Source organism: Erythrolamprus reginae, chromosome 4 (assembly GCF_031021105.1).
Source record: "Erythrolamprus reginae isolate rEryReg1 chromosome 4, rEryReg1.hap1, whole genome shotgun sequence".
Taxonomy (NCBI): domain Eukaryota; kingdom Metazoa; phylum Chordata; class Lepidosauria; order Squamata; family Dipsadidae; genus Erythrolamprus; species Erythrolamprus reginae.
This window is the reverse complement of record NC_091953.1, coordinates 74,240,445-74,257,236: the sequence shown is the minus strand read 5'-3', so window position 1 is coordinate 74,257,236 and position 16,792 is coordinate 74,240,445. Positions and strand designations below refer to the sequence as shown.

Genomic DNA, 16,792 nt, shown 5'->3' with positions numbered 1-16,792 from the left:
GAGGACTTTCTCTCGGAGCTGCAGGCGGTCCACGAGATGGTGAAGAGGTACCTGAATAAAGCCAAGGAGGACTATAAGAGGGTGGCTGACCGCTCCAGATGGGATGTGCCCCCCTTGGTGGTGGGGGATCAGGTGTGGCTGTCCACGAAATATGTAGCCTCCGAATTACCCAGACACAAATTAGATCCCCGGTTCCTGGGTCCTTTTCCCGTTGAACGGGTGATCAATCCGGTGGCCTACCGGCTCACCCTGCCGGCCAACTTGCGGGTTCACCCTGTGTTTCACCGTTCGCTGTTAGTCCCTGTCCCTCCCGATTGTCCGCTCCGTCCCAATGTTCCCATGTTTCCTGCCCCATGTGTTCGTGACCACCTCCCTGAAGCTATGGTACATGACATTTTGGATTCCCGTTGGGTGGACGGTTGCTTCCAGTACAAGGTGCAATGGGTGGAGGGGGACCCTGATGATTGCTCCTGGGTGGAAGCGGCATTGTTGGACGCTCCCGACCTTATTCGGGATTTTCATGCCCAGTTCCCTCAGAAACCACGTCGTCTCCGCTGGCAGATGGGGAGGGGCCTTCCACGGGGGGATGGTGTTGTGATTCCGTCTGAGGCCCCTCAGGGAACAGCTGATCCTCTGCCGGCTTCCTGCTCAGAGGGGGAGGATGAGGAACAGGAGGTTCAGGCAGACGGGGAGGAGGAATCTCAGGCTGAGGGAGAGGGAGGACAGCCAGAGTCCCCCGAGAGGGAGCTCTCCCCAGCAAGCAGCCTGGATTCCTTAGATGAAAATGCACAAGCAATAATCGATCTCCGGCAGAGAAGAGCAACACAACGAAGGGGACAATTAGCCAGGTACTTTCAGCACTAAAGAGGCAACAGCTGGGTTTGGGTGTGGTGCTCTCTGGAAAGGCTGAAAAGGCAGACCCACCCTTCCTGGCTTGTGGAGTATTATCTTTGGGAGTCCTGGGACCTGGCTGTGATCTTTGGCGTCTTGGAATTCTGGTTTGTGACTTTGAATACTGAAACCTTGGGGGGAAAAGGTGTGGGTCTTATTCTCTACAGTGGTGGGTGTGCCAGCAAGAAGTCTGCTGTATTGTCTGGCCATCAGGACTCTGCTGTGAAGTCTCATAGCCTGCCTGTTGGGAAGAACAGGTTTTTCTCTGTGTTTATTTTTCAAACTACAAAGTGCTTTTGCTTTTACCAGCGTGTCTGGCTGCTTTTTCCAGTTGGTGTTGAAGTCTGGGGGCACCCAGACAGAACAAATATGAGCTCTTACAAGTGTTCAATCGGATTCAGACTTGCTCTTCCTCCATCGCTTCTCTAGACGTCTCTTCTGGCATTCTTCCAGAATCGTGCCGTGAATTGGGTCCCCCTGTCTGACACCACCCAGTCTGGGAGGCCATGGAACCGGAAAACATGTTGTATAAATTGTATGCGCTCCTTAAATCTATTTTGAAAAACACTTTGGTGAATCGCAGATGTTCCATTAACTTCGAGATCAACGGCAAGTGGTACTGGTTGCACACAGTGATGGCAATAAGTCGTCGGTAATCGGAGCACAGTTGCAGATTTCCTGTCTTTTTCTTCACAAACAAGATGGTTTTGAATAGCATCCCTGAAGTTCGCGGCGGTGTGGGCAGCCCTCGCGGAAGGACGTCTTTTGGCATAATACAGGAACCTGGCTGTTAAGTGCCCCCTTCCCCCTTGATTGTTAGGTGTATGATGCCCCACAGTGCGGGGTCTTACGTCAGCGTCCCTCAGGGGAGACACTGTGTAGCCCAAGGTGGGCAGCACGAGAAGGACTTATGGAGCCAGATTGGTGATGTAGGGGGGTCCCCGGTTTGGAATAGCATCCCCTCCAATGTACAAGGGTGTGTTTGGGCCAATGTGGGCAGTACGAGTTGGGTGCACTCTGTGTTATATGTTTGAGCATTGGCACCTTCAAGATTGGGCTTTAGGGCAGTGTTTCCCAACCTTTTTTGAGCTGCGGCACATTTTTTACATTTACAAAATCCTGGGGCACACCACCAACCAAAATGACACTCTAAGACAGTACATATTATACATTTTGCCCCCCCCCCATGTGTGTGTGTGTATATACACTCTTGAACCATTTCCAAAAACAGGTGAGGACTGGGAGTTTTTTCCCTCTTATTCTTTGGGTGCTTTTTATCATATGCTTTAAATCAAGAATCACTTCTCTCTTTTGTTTCTCTCTCTTTCCTCTCATTCTCTGCCTCAATTATTTTCTCATTTCTCGTTTTTTCTCCCCTTTTTTCTCACATTTCTCTCTCTCCCTCTCCTTCTCTCTCTTGCTTTCTTTCTCTCTCTCCCTCTCTCTCTTGCTTTCTTTCTCTCTCTTTCTCTCTCCCCCCACTCTCCCTTGCTTTCTCTCTCGCTTTCTTTTTCTCTTGCTTTCTTTATCTCTCTCTCTCTTTCTTTCTCTTTTTTGTTTCTTTTTTCTCACTCTTTGTCTCTCTTGCTTTCTTTCTCTCTGTCTTTCTCTCTCCCCTCTTGCGGCACACCTGACCATGTTCCACGGCACACTAGTGTGCCACGGCACACTGGTTGAAAAACACTGCTTTAGGGGCCTGGGAGGAGCCTGGCGGTGGTGCAGGAGGGGGGAGTAGGGTAGGCTCACTGGTAAGTTACCCTCCCCTGCTGTGATGGTAAGAGACTGAAAAATTGGAAAAAACAGCAACAATGTGATCTCCTTTGGGCACCTTTGGGAAGGTGATGGGCCGCTCCCCGACATAATTACAAGGCTGGGCCATCACCTTGTAACTTACCAGTGAGCCCTTGGGGCTCACCCACCACATGCCCAGAGATGACAAACTTATACATGTGTGTAATTTTTAGGGCAAGATCACACAACCTCAATTTGCAACACCTAAACTCACCTATCTAGGAATAAATCCAGTTACTGTATACTCATCTTTCATTGCTAAAATATGTCTTTTAGTTAGGAAATGGGTCATACTAAAGCTTTGCCAAAATCTTCAGGGTTTTAGAGGTGGCTGAATAGGGACAGGTGCTAAGAAATTGTGTTTTGTTTAAGAATACTATCCTCAGTAACGCTGAATGCTGTCAAATGTTTTGTTTTTAAACACCAAATTCTGATCCACTGATTTATTTATTTATTTAGTCAAGTATGTATTAGTAGTACAGTATACAGAAACATAACAATGTTTATATACGTGATACTAGTAACATTAGGACAGGGGACGGAAGGCACGCTAGTGCACTTATGCACACCCCTTACTGACCTCTTAGGAATTGGATGAGGTCAACAGTAAAGGGTAACGTTTTGGGGGTTAAGTGATAATACTACAGAGTCAGGTAGTGAATTCCATGCATTAACTATTCGGTTATTAAAGTCGTATTTCTTATAGTCGAATTTGGAGCAGTTTACTTTAAGTTTGTATCTATTGTGTGCTCGTGTATTGTTATGATTGAAGCTAAAGTAGTCGCTGACAGGAAAGACATTGTATCAGCTGATTTTATGGGCTATGTTTAGGTCGTGTTTAACGCACGTAGTTCTAAGATTTCTAAACCTAGGATTTCTAAGTCTAGTTCCGTAGGGTATTCTGTTGCGAGTGGAGGAGTGAACATTTTCTAAAGTGTTTATGTTCCTGATCGCATGCTATAGAAATACAGTACTTATATCCAAGAATATAGATATGGGATAAACTTCAAACTTTTCACCCAACCTTTGATGACATTTCAGGAATGAAAGTAGAGGTCCCCGCCTGCTCACCAGAAAAAGTCGTAAAGATTTTTAATGGCAACGATTACTACCAGGTAAACGTGCAAAGATTTGCAACTTTCAACATGAGAGAAAGGGAGTTCATATTACCTCTTGACGGACTGGAATGACAGGTTATTTCACAATAGGCAGAGGAACGCGGAAATCATTCTAAATTCCTGGCACGGAGGCAACGATTCTCTCCCCACCATTTTGCAATTCGACAGCCAGCAAGACTCGAGTTAAGCTGAAAGCCCATTAGATACGTCAGAAGCATGTGATCAGTCGTCTCAGAGGCAATTGCCCACTCCAGAACCTTTAGCCTATTTCCTGCACTTGGTGGAAAATCCCGCCCTCATCTACAGTTCGCCTGCTGATTGGCGCCCGAGCGACAACATGTTGGCCTTCGGCCTCTTCTCCGCCTTCAGTATCTCCTTTTGAGCAGCCACGCGCGTTTGCCTTTGAGGGCGCCGGCGTGAGAACCTGTGGATTCTCTGCCGCTTCTTGTTCGGGCAAGGTCGCCTAGGAAACGGGCCAGGGGTGATCCGACCGAGCCTCTCTATGGCCGCGGTTGTGGCCCAGGGGGGAGCGATGGGTCCCCTAGTGGGAGCCATCGACCAAGGGACCAGTTCCACAAGGTTCTTGGTAAGCGCAAATAAATACGAGGAGCGGTCGTTGTTTCCATTCGAGAGAGCAAAGCGAACGAGCCACAAAGGAAAGGCGATTCCATTTGGGAATGTGGAGGACCCCGGCCGGGAGAGGCGACGGGCATGTGACTGCAAGGGGAGCCACTTGTCCGATGGACTGGGCGGGATAGGCGGCAGGACTTCCCTTATCAGGTGTTCAGATTCATCTATAGAAGCGACAGGAAGGATAGATGAATGGACAGTTGAATAGCGATAGAATGAAGTTGTTTTGACCCACTGCGAAATAAAACGAAAGGATTCTGGAGTAGAGGATGTCTTTTGGATGCAAGCCTTCACTGGTTCATTTAGCAAGTCATTAACATAATTATCCTGCTCCTTTGTCTTTCTTTTTGACAGGAAAATAGAACAGATTTTTACTGTTTCTAAATGGGATTATATTTTTAATTGCTCCTAAAGCAATTAAAGAAGTAGAAAAAAATTTATCCTTCTACTGGAGTGAAAGATAGTTTCAATTGGTTTGGCTTCCATTAGCAGCTAGAATATGTACCTTTTTGTCATTCTTGGAAGCCAGGTTTCAATAAGCAAAGTCAAGAAAAACAAGATTGACTTAACAACTGCATGATTTAATTAACAGTTGCAAAAAGTTCATAAAATGGGACAAAACTCACTTAACAACTGCCTTACTGAGCAATGGAAATTTTGGTCCCAATTATGTTAAGTTGAGGATGCTTTCAATGAGGATTTTATAAAGCAGTTTTGTCCTTTTCATCCTCTTCCATTTGAAATCCTTATGCATATCCTGTGTATGGAATGGTTTTGGCATCACACTCTAAGGCTGGACATACTCAGATCATTACATATTCTTTAAATCCAGAGGCAGTGGAAGTTTTTTTTAATGGCATCTAGGTATTTTCAGTGCAAGTTATGTAAATTATCTTGGGCATTTTAATTTTAATCCTATATAACAAAGTGAAGGTTTTTTTAATTTTTGTCAGATTGACTTCTGCTCATTACACTGGAAGTTTTAGTGACTGGTATCAGAAAGGAATTTCTGTAATTTAAGTGCTGTAAAATAATTTTGTAAAAACCTGTGAATTTCACTAATGACATTTCTATTTTTCCCCACTCTAAATATGTCACTTCTTTTTAAAAGGTAAAAGTTACTTGGAGAACAGACTAGAATTCATGAACTTGTTCTTGAATTATGAGTGTGGTAGATGAAATTCATTAACAAGCTAAAGTACCTGCTTTGTTGAAGTAAAATGCCATCACAGAATGTTTATATTGAAGAATATTTAGATTAAAACAATTTTACTCTGGAAATGTGCCAGGAAAAAGTATATTATGTTAAAGGGTTAAATAAGGTTCAGGAGGGAAGTGTTTTTAATAGGAAAGTGAACACAAGAACAAGGGGACACAATCTGAAGTTAGTTGGGGGAAAGATCAAAAGCAACGTGAGGAAATATTATTTCACTGAAAGAGTAGTAGATCCTTGGAACAAACTTCCAGCAGACGTGCTTGGTAAATCCACAGTAACTGAATTTAAACATGCCTGGGATAAACATATATCCATCCTAAGATAAAACACAGGAAATAGTATAAGGGCAGACTAGATGGACCATGAGGTCTTTTTCTGCCGTCAGTCTTCTATGTTTCTATGTAACTGTACAGAAAGTTTAAATGTTTTGGTCGCAAACTGCTTTCAAACATTTTTATTAATAATGATACTAAATCCAGTTTTTTATACTATATATATTAAAAGTTACAAATGGAATTCGTTCTTCAGAAGGAATTGTGAACTGGCAATGACTTTATAAAAGTGGTGCCAATAGCAGCTGCAAAGACTAAGTAACCAGTGAGTGGACTGATTCTTATAAACCTATCTGGGTAAGGAGAATACCACTCATAATGAGTTCATGTGCCCCCCATCAGAAGATTAGAGGGCAGCGGTTTTCCATGTTTGAGCTCCAGGAAACCATAGAATCTGCCATCTTGCAAGCCTTTTAAAAAGATTTTAACTTTATATTTCATGTTTCTAAACTGCCCTTCTCCTTCAAAGTTACTAAGTTCACAAACCTCATTTTCTAATTACTTTTGAAAATTGACTATTAACCATTTAAAAATTATTATCAACCTTTAGAATTACAAGTATGAAAAGAATATGAGCTCAATAACTTAAATTAAACAGCAACTACCTAAATAAAATTTTGAGCTAAAAAGTTATAAATGAATTAATGATTCAGATAAATTTGGAATATTTTTACTATATGATTTTGGAATTAAGTTTAAAAAATAATCAACTTCTTGTGGGAAACAAACCTATTTTGGCTATCCTGCCTCTTGCAAATCATAACAGAAGATAAATGATGATTTTATAAACTAGATCGAGAAGGGACAAAAGTTTATAAGCAGAAGTAAAATGTACAAATCTTTTGTGGATGCCATTTAATACAAAATGACACAAAACATTAAAACAACCAAAATATTACACAAGGTCTTTGAAGAATGGAGTAAGAAATTAGTAACCATTTTATCAGCATTGCCAGTGCTATTGTCTTCTTGTTAAGGAACTTTGACCCTGTGTAGCTAGAATGAAAGGGACGTGTTGTTGAACTCTTCAAGACTTGATGCAGACAGAATGTCTACAGGTTGAGAGGTACAGATTAAACAGATAGCACTTCCTAATTGGAAGGGTTGCTGAGAATTTAGATAAAATAGTGGATAAATTTCTTTTAAGACAAAAGCAATGTTTATTTAATTCAATTTGGTTACCATCCAACTCCATTTGACACTTTTTATCTCAAAAATGGCCTGTTAATTGCTTTTTATAAGGCATTTAGTATGGTCCTTTCTAAGTATCTGGATGCAGAGGAAATGATGATTTGATAAATGAGCAAAAAGAAAGTCGGAATGGGATCTTTAGGCTCCGAACCTTGGCCGTGCCACCTTTGCCTCCAGTCACCCATCTCAGTCCATTCACAGCTAGCTTTTCTCTTTTGCTGGCCCTTCCCTGGCCATTCTATATTTTTTTTATTTTTTTATTTATTTATTTATTTATTTATATTTTAATGCCGCCCTTCTCCTTAGAATCAGGGTGGCTTACAACATGTTAGCAATAGCACTTTTTAACAGAGCCAGCATATTTCCCCCACAATCCAGGTCCTCATTTTACCCACCTCGGAAGGATGGAAGGCTGAGTCAACCTTGAGCCGGTGATGAGATTTGAACTGCTGACCTATAGATTTACAGTCAGTTTCAGTGGCCTGCAGTACAGTACTTTACCTGCTGCGCCACCCCAGCTCTTGGCTGATGGGCCTCTGGCCTTCCGCTCCTCACCCTTTGCCCTGACCCATTCTCTGTGACACTGTTTGTCTTGGGTGTTTCAATATATGGGACAAGAAGTCGCTGACCAATCAGGTAACAGGCAGCAATGATGGTGCTGGGAAGGGTGACTGAAGGGGCTGGGAGGGGGATGCAATTGGTGACAGCTGATAGAAGAGTAAGATCTGTGTGCAGCTCCTGGTGGGGCTGCAGGCTGTGGATATTAGGCAAACACTGTCTACGCACAGCTCCTGAAGGGGACTGTGGTGGTATCGGCAAATGCTACCTGCTTGCAGCTCCTGGGAGAACTGGGGAGGCAATAGTAAGTGGTAAGCATGGTTGCTACTGGTGTGTTTGGGTATGTGTATCAAATGATGTGCCGTGTAATGGGAGGTCTGCCTCCTTTATCTAATTGTGCTGCGTTCCTTTCATTAATTCCTTATCCCTCCTTCGTTTTTCTAAATCCCCTTTTTTATAACTAAATGCCCCTAAAAATTCCGCAATTACTTTCAGAAATTAAATGTCAATTCATATTAGATATTTTATATCTTATATATAATGCCATTTACAATACAGGAGAGGGCAAATATTTTTCCAATTTCAAAGCTTAAACAGATTCATTATACTTGTGTCTTCCCATCTAATGCTTCAGATATAACATTTTAATTTTATTTCCACAGGTCGAATTTCTTCCAATCTATAATATAATTATATTTTCCCAAAATTATTATTTCATAATATAATTAATTACTTTTAAATAGATATGTTAAATTTAATTCTTAAATAAAATTAATCAATATCAATGTCAATATTCTTATAAATTATTAGTCATTCAAAATCCCAAATTTCTCAAGCTTCAGTAGTTTTATCCATTACTAATTGTGATTCTTTTCCTCTCAAACTGTCAATAAATATTTAACAATTTTTAGATTAATCCATCAAATCAAAAATATTAAATATAACCATCCAATATATTTATAGATATAATCCATTATATATTAGGAAAAAGTCATAATAAATAATGATCAAATAATGAAATAGCAATCAACCATCTATCTTTCTTTATTATACTGTATATTCCCCTCTAATATTATCAATATGTCATTTTAAATTTATTTTAGCAGATCCAATTAATACCAATCTAAAATATAATAGTGTTTTCCCAAAATTATCACTTAATTGAATAGTTACTTTTAAATAATTATATTAGATTTAAATTCTTAAAGAAAACCTTATTCATTATCATTAACAATATTAATTATCAACTATATTTTCAAATAAACATTAATCATTCGAAGTTCCGATTTTCCTAAGATTAATCCATTTCAGCCATTGCTAATTATAAATCTTTCCCTTTAGAAATACCAATACATATTTGAGAATTTTAAGTTTAGTCCATCAGATCAAAAATCTTAATTATTAACATTATTATTCAATATATTGAATTATTATTGAATTATTATTCAATATATTCATAAAATTATTTAATTATAAGTAAAGAAAAAGATCATTATATATGTTGTGGTTGGTTCTGGGCCAGTTCCTGCAGCTGGGGATTTTGATGTAGATTTATGGGAATCCTTGGTTTATTGGGGACCTGTTTGGTTGCCAGCTGAATCGGACAGTGAAACTGGCTCGCAGTCAGGCAGACAGTGGAGAGGAGACAGGCAGGGAGATGGGTGCAGCCAGCCCACCAGTCACTTGTCCAATTATGGAGTCATCAAACTCTGAAGGGGACGCTGTTATGGAGGACCCCATTTTGGATCCCTGTGTGCGCAGAATTATGCATGTAGGGATCAGTTGCGCAGGCATCAAAGGAGATAAGCGAGGACAGCTGTTCAAGGGGTAATTAAGCTAATGAGCTCATGATAACAACACTAATTCAAAATACATGTCAAGATCTGGAGACTCTCTGGATTTGCATGCAAAATAAAGAAGGTTCTGTCATTAGAATTGGGGTGATCTATAGGCCTCCAGGGCAATCTGAGGAATATGACAACAAGATGGTGGATGAAAAGGGAGCTGTAAATAGAATAGATGTAGTTGTTGATGATAAGGGGCAAACTAATAAGGAAAATAATGTTCTTTGGGTAATGTGCACGAATGCTCGAAGCTTGAGCAACAAGCTCTGTGAGTTGATGGCCATAATATCTAGAGAAAATTTGGATCTGGTTGCCATAACTGAGACATGGTTTAAGGATTATAATGAATGGGAAATATCCATACCAGGATATACACTGTATAGGAAGGATAGAATAGAGAGAAGGGGAGGTGGAGTAGCCATTTATGTTAAAGAAAGTGTAAAAACAACACTAATTCAAAATACGTGTAAAGATCTGGAGACTCTCTGGATTTGCATGCAAAATAAAGAAGGTTCTGTCATTAGAATTGGGGTGATCTATAGGCCTCCAGGGCAATCTGAGGAATATGACAACAAGATGGTGGATGAAATTACCCAAATGGCACTAAAGGGAGATATTGTGGTTATGGGTGATTTCAACATGCCTGATGTTGACTGGAATATCCCCAGTGCCCTTACATGCAAAAGTAAGAATATAGTAGAGGCCTTTACAGGAGCAGCTCTGGCACAGCTGGTTAAGACACCAACTAGAGGGGAGAATATTCTAGATTTAGTTTTTATGAATGGGAATTGGGTTTCAGAGGTCAAGGTGGGAGAAAATTTAGGTTGCAGTGACCATCTATGTTTGTGGTTTGATGTAAAAACTCATTGTGAGCAATCCTATAATGCAGAGGTCCCCAACCTTTTTTGCACCAGGGACCGGCTTTAAGCTAGACCAGTTTTCCATGGCCCGGGGGGGGGGAGCTAGCTGTCAGCGGCGCCGTAAAAAGGGCGATCAAGAGAGGAATGGGTGAATGAATGGACGGAGGGTGGGAAGGAAGGAAGGAAAGAGGGAAGGGACAGGAACAGAAGAAGGGTGCAAAGGAAGCAAGGAAAGGTGTGAAAGGGGAGAGTAAGAGAGGAAGGAGTGAAAGAAGGGAATGAGGGAGGAAAGAAGGGAGGAAGGAAAAGGAAAGCAAGAAATGGAGGGAGGAAAGGAAGGAAGGAAAGAAAGAAGGGGGGAAGGGACAGGAACAGAGGAAGGAAGCAAGGAAACTTATGAAAGGGGAGAGTAAGGGAAGAAGGTAGGAAGGAGAAAGAAAAGAAGAAATAGAGGAAGGGAAGGTAAAAGAGAGAAAGAAAAAGAGCAAGAAAGAAAGCAAGAAAGAGAAAGAAAGAAAGAAAGGCAACTTCAAAGAAAGGCTCACTGAGCATCTCTCACTCTCTCTCTCTTTCTATCCCTCTTTCTTTCTTTCTCTTCCTTTCTCTCTCTCCTCTTCCTTTATCTCCTCTCTCTCTCCCTCTCTCTTTCTCTCCCCCCTCTCTCCCCTTTCCCTCTCTCTTTCTCTCTCTCCCTCTCTTGCTATCTCTCCCCCCTTTCCCTCTCTCTTTCTCTCTCTCCCTCTCTTGCTATCTCTCCCCCCTCTCCCTCTCTCTTTCTCCCTCTCTTTCTCTCTCTCTCCCCCTCTTTCTCTCTCTTCTTCTCACTTTCTCTCTCTTGTTTTCTTTCTGTCTCTTTTGTTTTCTCTCTCTCTCACTCTTTCTTGTTTTCTTTCTCACGCTCTTTCTCTCTCTTGTTCTCTCTCTTGCTATCTCTTTCTCCCCCCTTTCTCTCACTCTTTCTCACTTTCTCTCTATCTTGCTGTCTGTTGCTATCACTCACTCTCGTTCTCCGTTCTTCTCAGCGGTGACGCGCGCACGCCCTGCCCGCCTCACCTTTGCGAGAGCACTTTCGCCCCGGGCTCTCAGCAAGGGGGTTTGCAGGAGAGGTGGGGCCGGCGAAGGTGATATTCAATGTCGGGGGCGCACAGGCGGTTGCACGCGCTCCCTATCTCCCTGCTAGCCCACTCGGAATATTCAAAATAAGAAAAGCCTTCGCCGGCAAAGGTTTTTCTTATTTTGAATACTCCGAGTGGGCTAGCAGGGAGATAGGGAGCGCGTGCAACCGCCCGTGCGCCCCCGACATTGAAGACCTCCGCTGAGAAAAGCCTTTGCCGGCATTTCCTCTCGGCGTCAAGGAGGCGCAGCGGCGGGCGGAGAGAGGGAGGGGGGGCAGCGGCGTCCCTCCTGGCCTTGGCGGGCCGCCCGACCCTCCCCACCTCCTGCAAACGCGGCGGGCGGCGGGGGGAGAGCGAGGAGCCGGTTCCGGCGGGCGCGGGGCTTGGCTGGCTGGCGGGGGGAGCGCCGCTGGTGGTGCGGAAAGGCCGAGGGGGCCCTGGCGCCGCGGACCGGCTGAAAACCCCCAACGGCCCGGTGCCGGTCCGTGGACCGGCGGTTGGGGACCTCTGCTATAATGCAACCAAAGTATTGGATTTCAGAAAAACAAATTTTAATGCAATGGGGGAATATTTAGATAATGAATTAAAGGGGAGGGATAAAATGGCAGGAGCGAGCACCCAGTGGACTGTATTAAAAAAGGCCATCTTAAAAGCCACTGGACTGTATGTAAGACAAATAACTAAAGGTAAAAGGAAGAAGAAACCACTATGGTTTAGCAATGATGTAAGGGCTATAGTCAATGAAAAAAAGGCTGCTTATAGGAGGTATAAAGAGTCTGGAAGTATTGCTGATAGGGAGGTGTATAAAATGAGACAGAAGGAGGCAAAACAGATAATATATGCTGCTAAAGCCTCAAAAGAGGAAGAAATTGCCAAATCTGTAAAGAAGGGGCATAAAACCTTCTTCAGATATATTAGTGATAAGAAGAAGAAAAACTGCGGCATCACGAAGCTTAGTACCAGGAATAATACATGCATTAATGGGAATAAGGAGATCGCTGACCATTTCAATAGCTACTTCTGTTCAGTTTTCTCAAAAGACACCTTACAAAATAATACTATAGAGGGATATAGCATTGCTTCCAGCTGTACGGATTCAGCTCCAGTGATCTTAGAAGCCGATGTCTTAGAAGAACTTGAACGATTAAAGATAAATAAGGCAATGGGTCCAGATGGCATCCACCCCAGAGTTCTTAAAGAACTCAGATCTGTCATTGCTACCCCCCCTGACTGATTTGTTTAACCAATCCTTGTTAACAGGAGAAGTTCCTGAGGATTGGAGAATGGCCAGTGTTGTGCCTATCCACAAGAAGGGCAGTAGAGAAGAAGCTGGTAACTACAGGCCAGTTAGCTTGACATCAGTGGTAGTTAAAATGATGGAGACTCTACTCAAAAAGAGGATAAATCAGCACCTAAAAAACAATAACTTATTGGACCCAAATCAGCATGGCTTTACTGAAGGCAAATCATGTCAGACTAATCTCATTGATTTCTTTGACTATGTCACAAAGGTGTTGGATGAAGGTGGTGCCGTGGATATTGCCTACCTGGACTTCAGCAAAGCCTTTGATATGGTTCCACATAAAGAGCTGATAGATAAATTAGTGAAGATTGGACTCAATCCCTGGATAGTTCAATGGATTTACAGCTGGCTGAAGCGTAGACATCAGAGAGTTATTGTTAACGGCGAGTATTCTGAGCAGAGTCAGGTTACAAGCGGTGTGCCACAAGGGTCTGTTTTGGGTCCTATTCTTTTTAATATGTTTGTGAGTGACATGGGGAAGGTTTGCCTATTTGCCGATGACTCTAAAGTGTGCAATAGGGTTGATATTCCTGGAGGCGTCTGTAATATGGTAAATGATTTAGCTTTACTAGATAAATGGTCAAAGCAATGGAAACTGCAGTTTAATGTTTCCAAATGTAAAATAATGCACTTGGGGAAAAGGAATCCTCAATCTGAGTATTGTATTGGCAGTTCTGTGTTAGCAAATACTACAGAAGAAAAGGATTTAGGGGTAGTGATTTCTGACAGTCTCAAAATGGGTGAACAGTGCAGTCAGGCGGTAGGGAAAGCAAATAGGATGCTTGGCTGCATAGCTAGAGGTATAACAAGCAGGAAGAGGGAGATTATGATCCCGCTATATAGAATGCTGGTGAGACCACATTTGGAATACTGTACTGTGTTCAGTTCTGGAGACCTCACCTACAAAAAGATATTGACAAAATTGAACGGGTCCAAAGACGGGCTACAAGAATGGTGGAAGGTCTTAAGCATAAAACGTATCAGGAAAGACTTAATGAACTCAATCTGTATAGTCTGGAGGACAGAAGGAAAAGGGGGGACATGATCGAAACATTTAAATATATTAAAGGGTTAAATAAGGTCCAGGAGGGAAGTGTTTTTAAAAGGAAAGTGAACACAAGAACAAGGGGACACAATCTGAAGTTAGTTGGGGGAAAGATCAAAAGCAACATGAGAAAATATTATTTTACTGAAAAAGTAGTAGATCCTTCGAACAAACTTCCAGCAGACGTGGTAGATAAATCCACAGTAACTGAGTTTAAACATGCCTGGGATAAACATATATCCATCCTAAGATAAAATACAGAAAATAGTATAAGGGCAGACTAGATGGACCATGAGGTCTTTTTCTGCCGTCAGACTTCTATGTTTCTATGTTTCTATAAATAAGGGAGGTCGGGACTGTTGGGGCGTGGGCGTTTATCCATTTGGAAGAAGACTGAAGCAGCGTTAAATGTTTTCTGTTGTTCAAGGGCTCTGCAATATGCAAGGCTTTGCATATTTCAGTGTCAAAGAGCTTTGAGGATTTTGGGGTGTGCAGTGTGGTTTTATAGCTGCACCAATTACTCCTTTGTTTTGGCACACTTTAGCATCAGTTTTGGATGAGAGTGATTTGACTCCTCTTGGGGATTGTTTTTCAAGACTGTCTATAAACTTGATTTATTTCTGCTGGTTGTGTTTGAATTTTTTTCTGAACTCACTAGGGGCTAATTGCCAATAGCCCGACATAACAATGTCAAATAATAGTCAAATAATCAAATGCCTATTAACCATTTTCATTAAGATTTCAGGTTCTTAATCTTAACTTCTTTTTTCTTGTAACTTTATACCCCCAACTTCTTTCTCTCTTTTCTTTTTTATGCATAAAATAATTGCCTAAATATCCATTCAAATCTCCTTAATCCCTTTCCCCTGCTACTTTGCCTATCACAATACATGTATCCTCACCTTATTCTTTTTCCCACTGTAAATCCCAGTGTAATAAACATAAAATTCAGTATAATTATAATGTTCAATCATTAGTTTATCCATCTTCCCTTGTGTCTTTATCATTTTCCAACTCCTCCAATTGTGCCTCTTCTTGTCTCAAGAGCTCTTTATTTTCTTGTTTATTTGTTCCTTGCAATCATATTTTCAAAATATTTACTGCGCTCAAGAGCTTTTCCAACGTTTTTCCAATTTTTTCTTCATAGTCCAAAAGGCATCTCTGTAAATCTGTAAAGTTGTCCTTAATAGACACTGTAAAATCCTCAACGTCTAACACCATATTGCCAAAGCTACCATTCACCAGTTTATAGTCTGAAGTAATTGTTTCCCTTCAACTTTCTTTTCTTTCAAGTTTTAAGTACCGTAAATAGAAGTTCATTCCAAGTTCACAACTCCAACAGATAACATGACAATTTTGTTTTGCTTTTTCAAGATCCAAGGCCAACAGCTGTTCAAATCTCTACAAAGATCCTCCACAAAGATCCTCCACAGCAATAATTTCTCCAACCGCCAGGTGGCACCTCCCATCATTTCCACAGGTCTATTTTCTCTTAATTTTTATATTATATCTAAGCCAGATTTATTTTATTAAAGCAGATATTCACTTCAAAGTTAAATTAATAATCCAAATTAAAGGTTATCAACAATTGGGCTTTTACAGCCTTCTTAAAAAGTTTTTCCACTGTGACATTCGATATTAGGTAGATCTTCGTCTTTGTTTTTTGTCTATTCTTTTGTTCCCATAAGATTAGAAAAAAAAACAAAAGTCCCAATCTTCAATACGGCAAACTCACCAGCACAGCTTTTAATCTCCTTCATCTCTACTGCACTTTTCATTAGTTCCTCTTCTCAGGTGACTTCAAACTTCAAAAACAATCTACCTTTGCATTTCGTAGCCACCACAGTTGGATGGCATTTGCAAGCTGATTTCCACTGCCGCCAGTTGAGGGCCCTAAGTTGGTCTCTGGGGGTATGCCCACTCCTATCAGATCCTTGTCCGATGGACAGCATCCTTCTTCTTCACTGCCCCTCCAGGACAATTCTGACCTTGTTCCAATTGAACCAAGTTCCCAAGCGACAGGAATTTGGGGTTCACCTGCAGAGCATGGGAAACTCCGTGTTGCCACAGTGCTTGGCCATGCCCTTCTCAAAAGTTTTTCTTTTCTTTCTCTGACACCCCTCCAATTCTAAATAAAACATGAGGTGGACCTGTTCTCTCTGATCAGTCCTCCTGATTTTGCCTCTTTTAGATTTAATCAGCGTTAAGGTATTGCCTGCAACATTTAGTTTATATATAATATTTACCTTTTAAAGCAGATTGCTATGTGTGTGTGAGAGAGTGAGCAAATTGGTTGGGATTGTGTTTGGCTACAGACAATCTTAATGGGGTTCATATAACTGGAAATCTGTTCATTTTAAATCAAGTAAGAAATGCAGATTAACATTGCTGGAAGTAGTAACAAAATTCCCTAAGTTGAATGCGTTGGAAATCAATTTACAGTACATAAGATAAAGAAACATTGTGTATTCAGAGAAATGCAATGCTAATGGATTATAGAGTGATCCTCTTTCCCAAATCTTGGTGGTTTTACCTGCAGTCTTAATTGGTCCAATTCTCAATCTGGTTTATTGTGTGGTCTTCTGAAACATATAATCAGGAGTTATTTTGAAGGAAATCCTGTTTGTTTTATTTTTTTTAATGGCCTCTTTCAAGAAGCCTGAAGCTGCTGTTGTACTGAAATTAGGCAAGTGGCAAGAAAGTGTGTGCTCTTTTTCCCAAGTGGTGTCTTATTAAATACATAGATGCGCTTGGGTTCAGTAAGTAATTAGGAAGGACAAACGCAAAGACCATGAATTGGCCTCCTGTTTAAAAAGTTTGAGGACCCCTGAACTAGAGCCTCATCAGGATCAAACTTTAGACTATGGTCAGTTAGTCTCAATACTGCATTCTAACCAT

General features: G+C 41.5%; 2 protein-coding genes across 12 annotated transcripts in view; one reads left to right on the top strand and one right to left on the bottom strand.

Moving 5' to 3' along the window:
- TASL (TLR adaptor interacting with endolysosomal SLC15A4) overlaps positions 1–4,015 on the bottom strand; it is a 126,480-nt gene extending 122,465 nt beyond the window's left edge. For 2 of the 3 annotated variants that reach the window (XM_070750610.1, XM_070750609.1), the window contains exon 1: positions 3,853–4,014. The gene's annotated coding sequence lies outside the window, so the exon portion shown is untranslated. Of the gene's footprint in view, positions 1–3,852 lie in introns of all 3 variants that reach the window. The other variant, XR_011559021.1, reaches the window with a different exon arrangement.
- Positions 4,016–4,113: 98 nt separating this feature from the next.
- GK (glycerol kinase) overlaps positions 4,114–16,792 on the top strand; it is a 238,951-nt gene continuing 226,272 nt past the window's right edge. For 3 of the 9 annotated variants that reach the window (XM_070750604.1, XM_070750600.1, XM_070750601.1), the window contains exon 1: positions 4,117–4,386. In XM_070750604.1, coding sequence (XP_070606705.1) covers positions 4,303–4,386 — 84 coding nt within the window. In that variant the 5' untranslated portion in view covers positions 4,117–4,302. Of the gene's footprint in view, positions 4,387–15,268; positions 15,375–16,792 lie in introns of all 9 variants that reach the window. The other 6 variants (XM_070750605.1, XM_070750603.1, XM_070750606.1 and 3 more) reach the window with 4 other exon arrangements.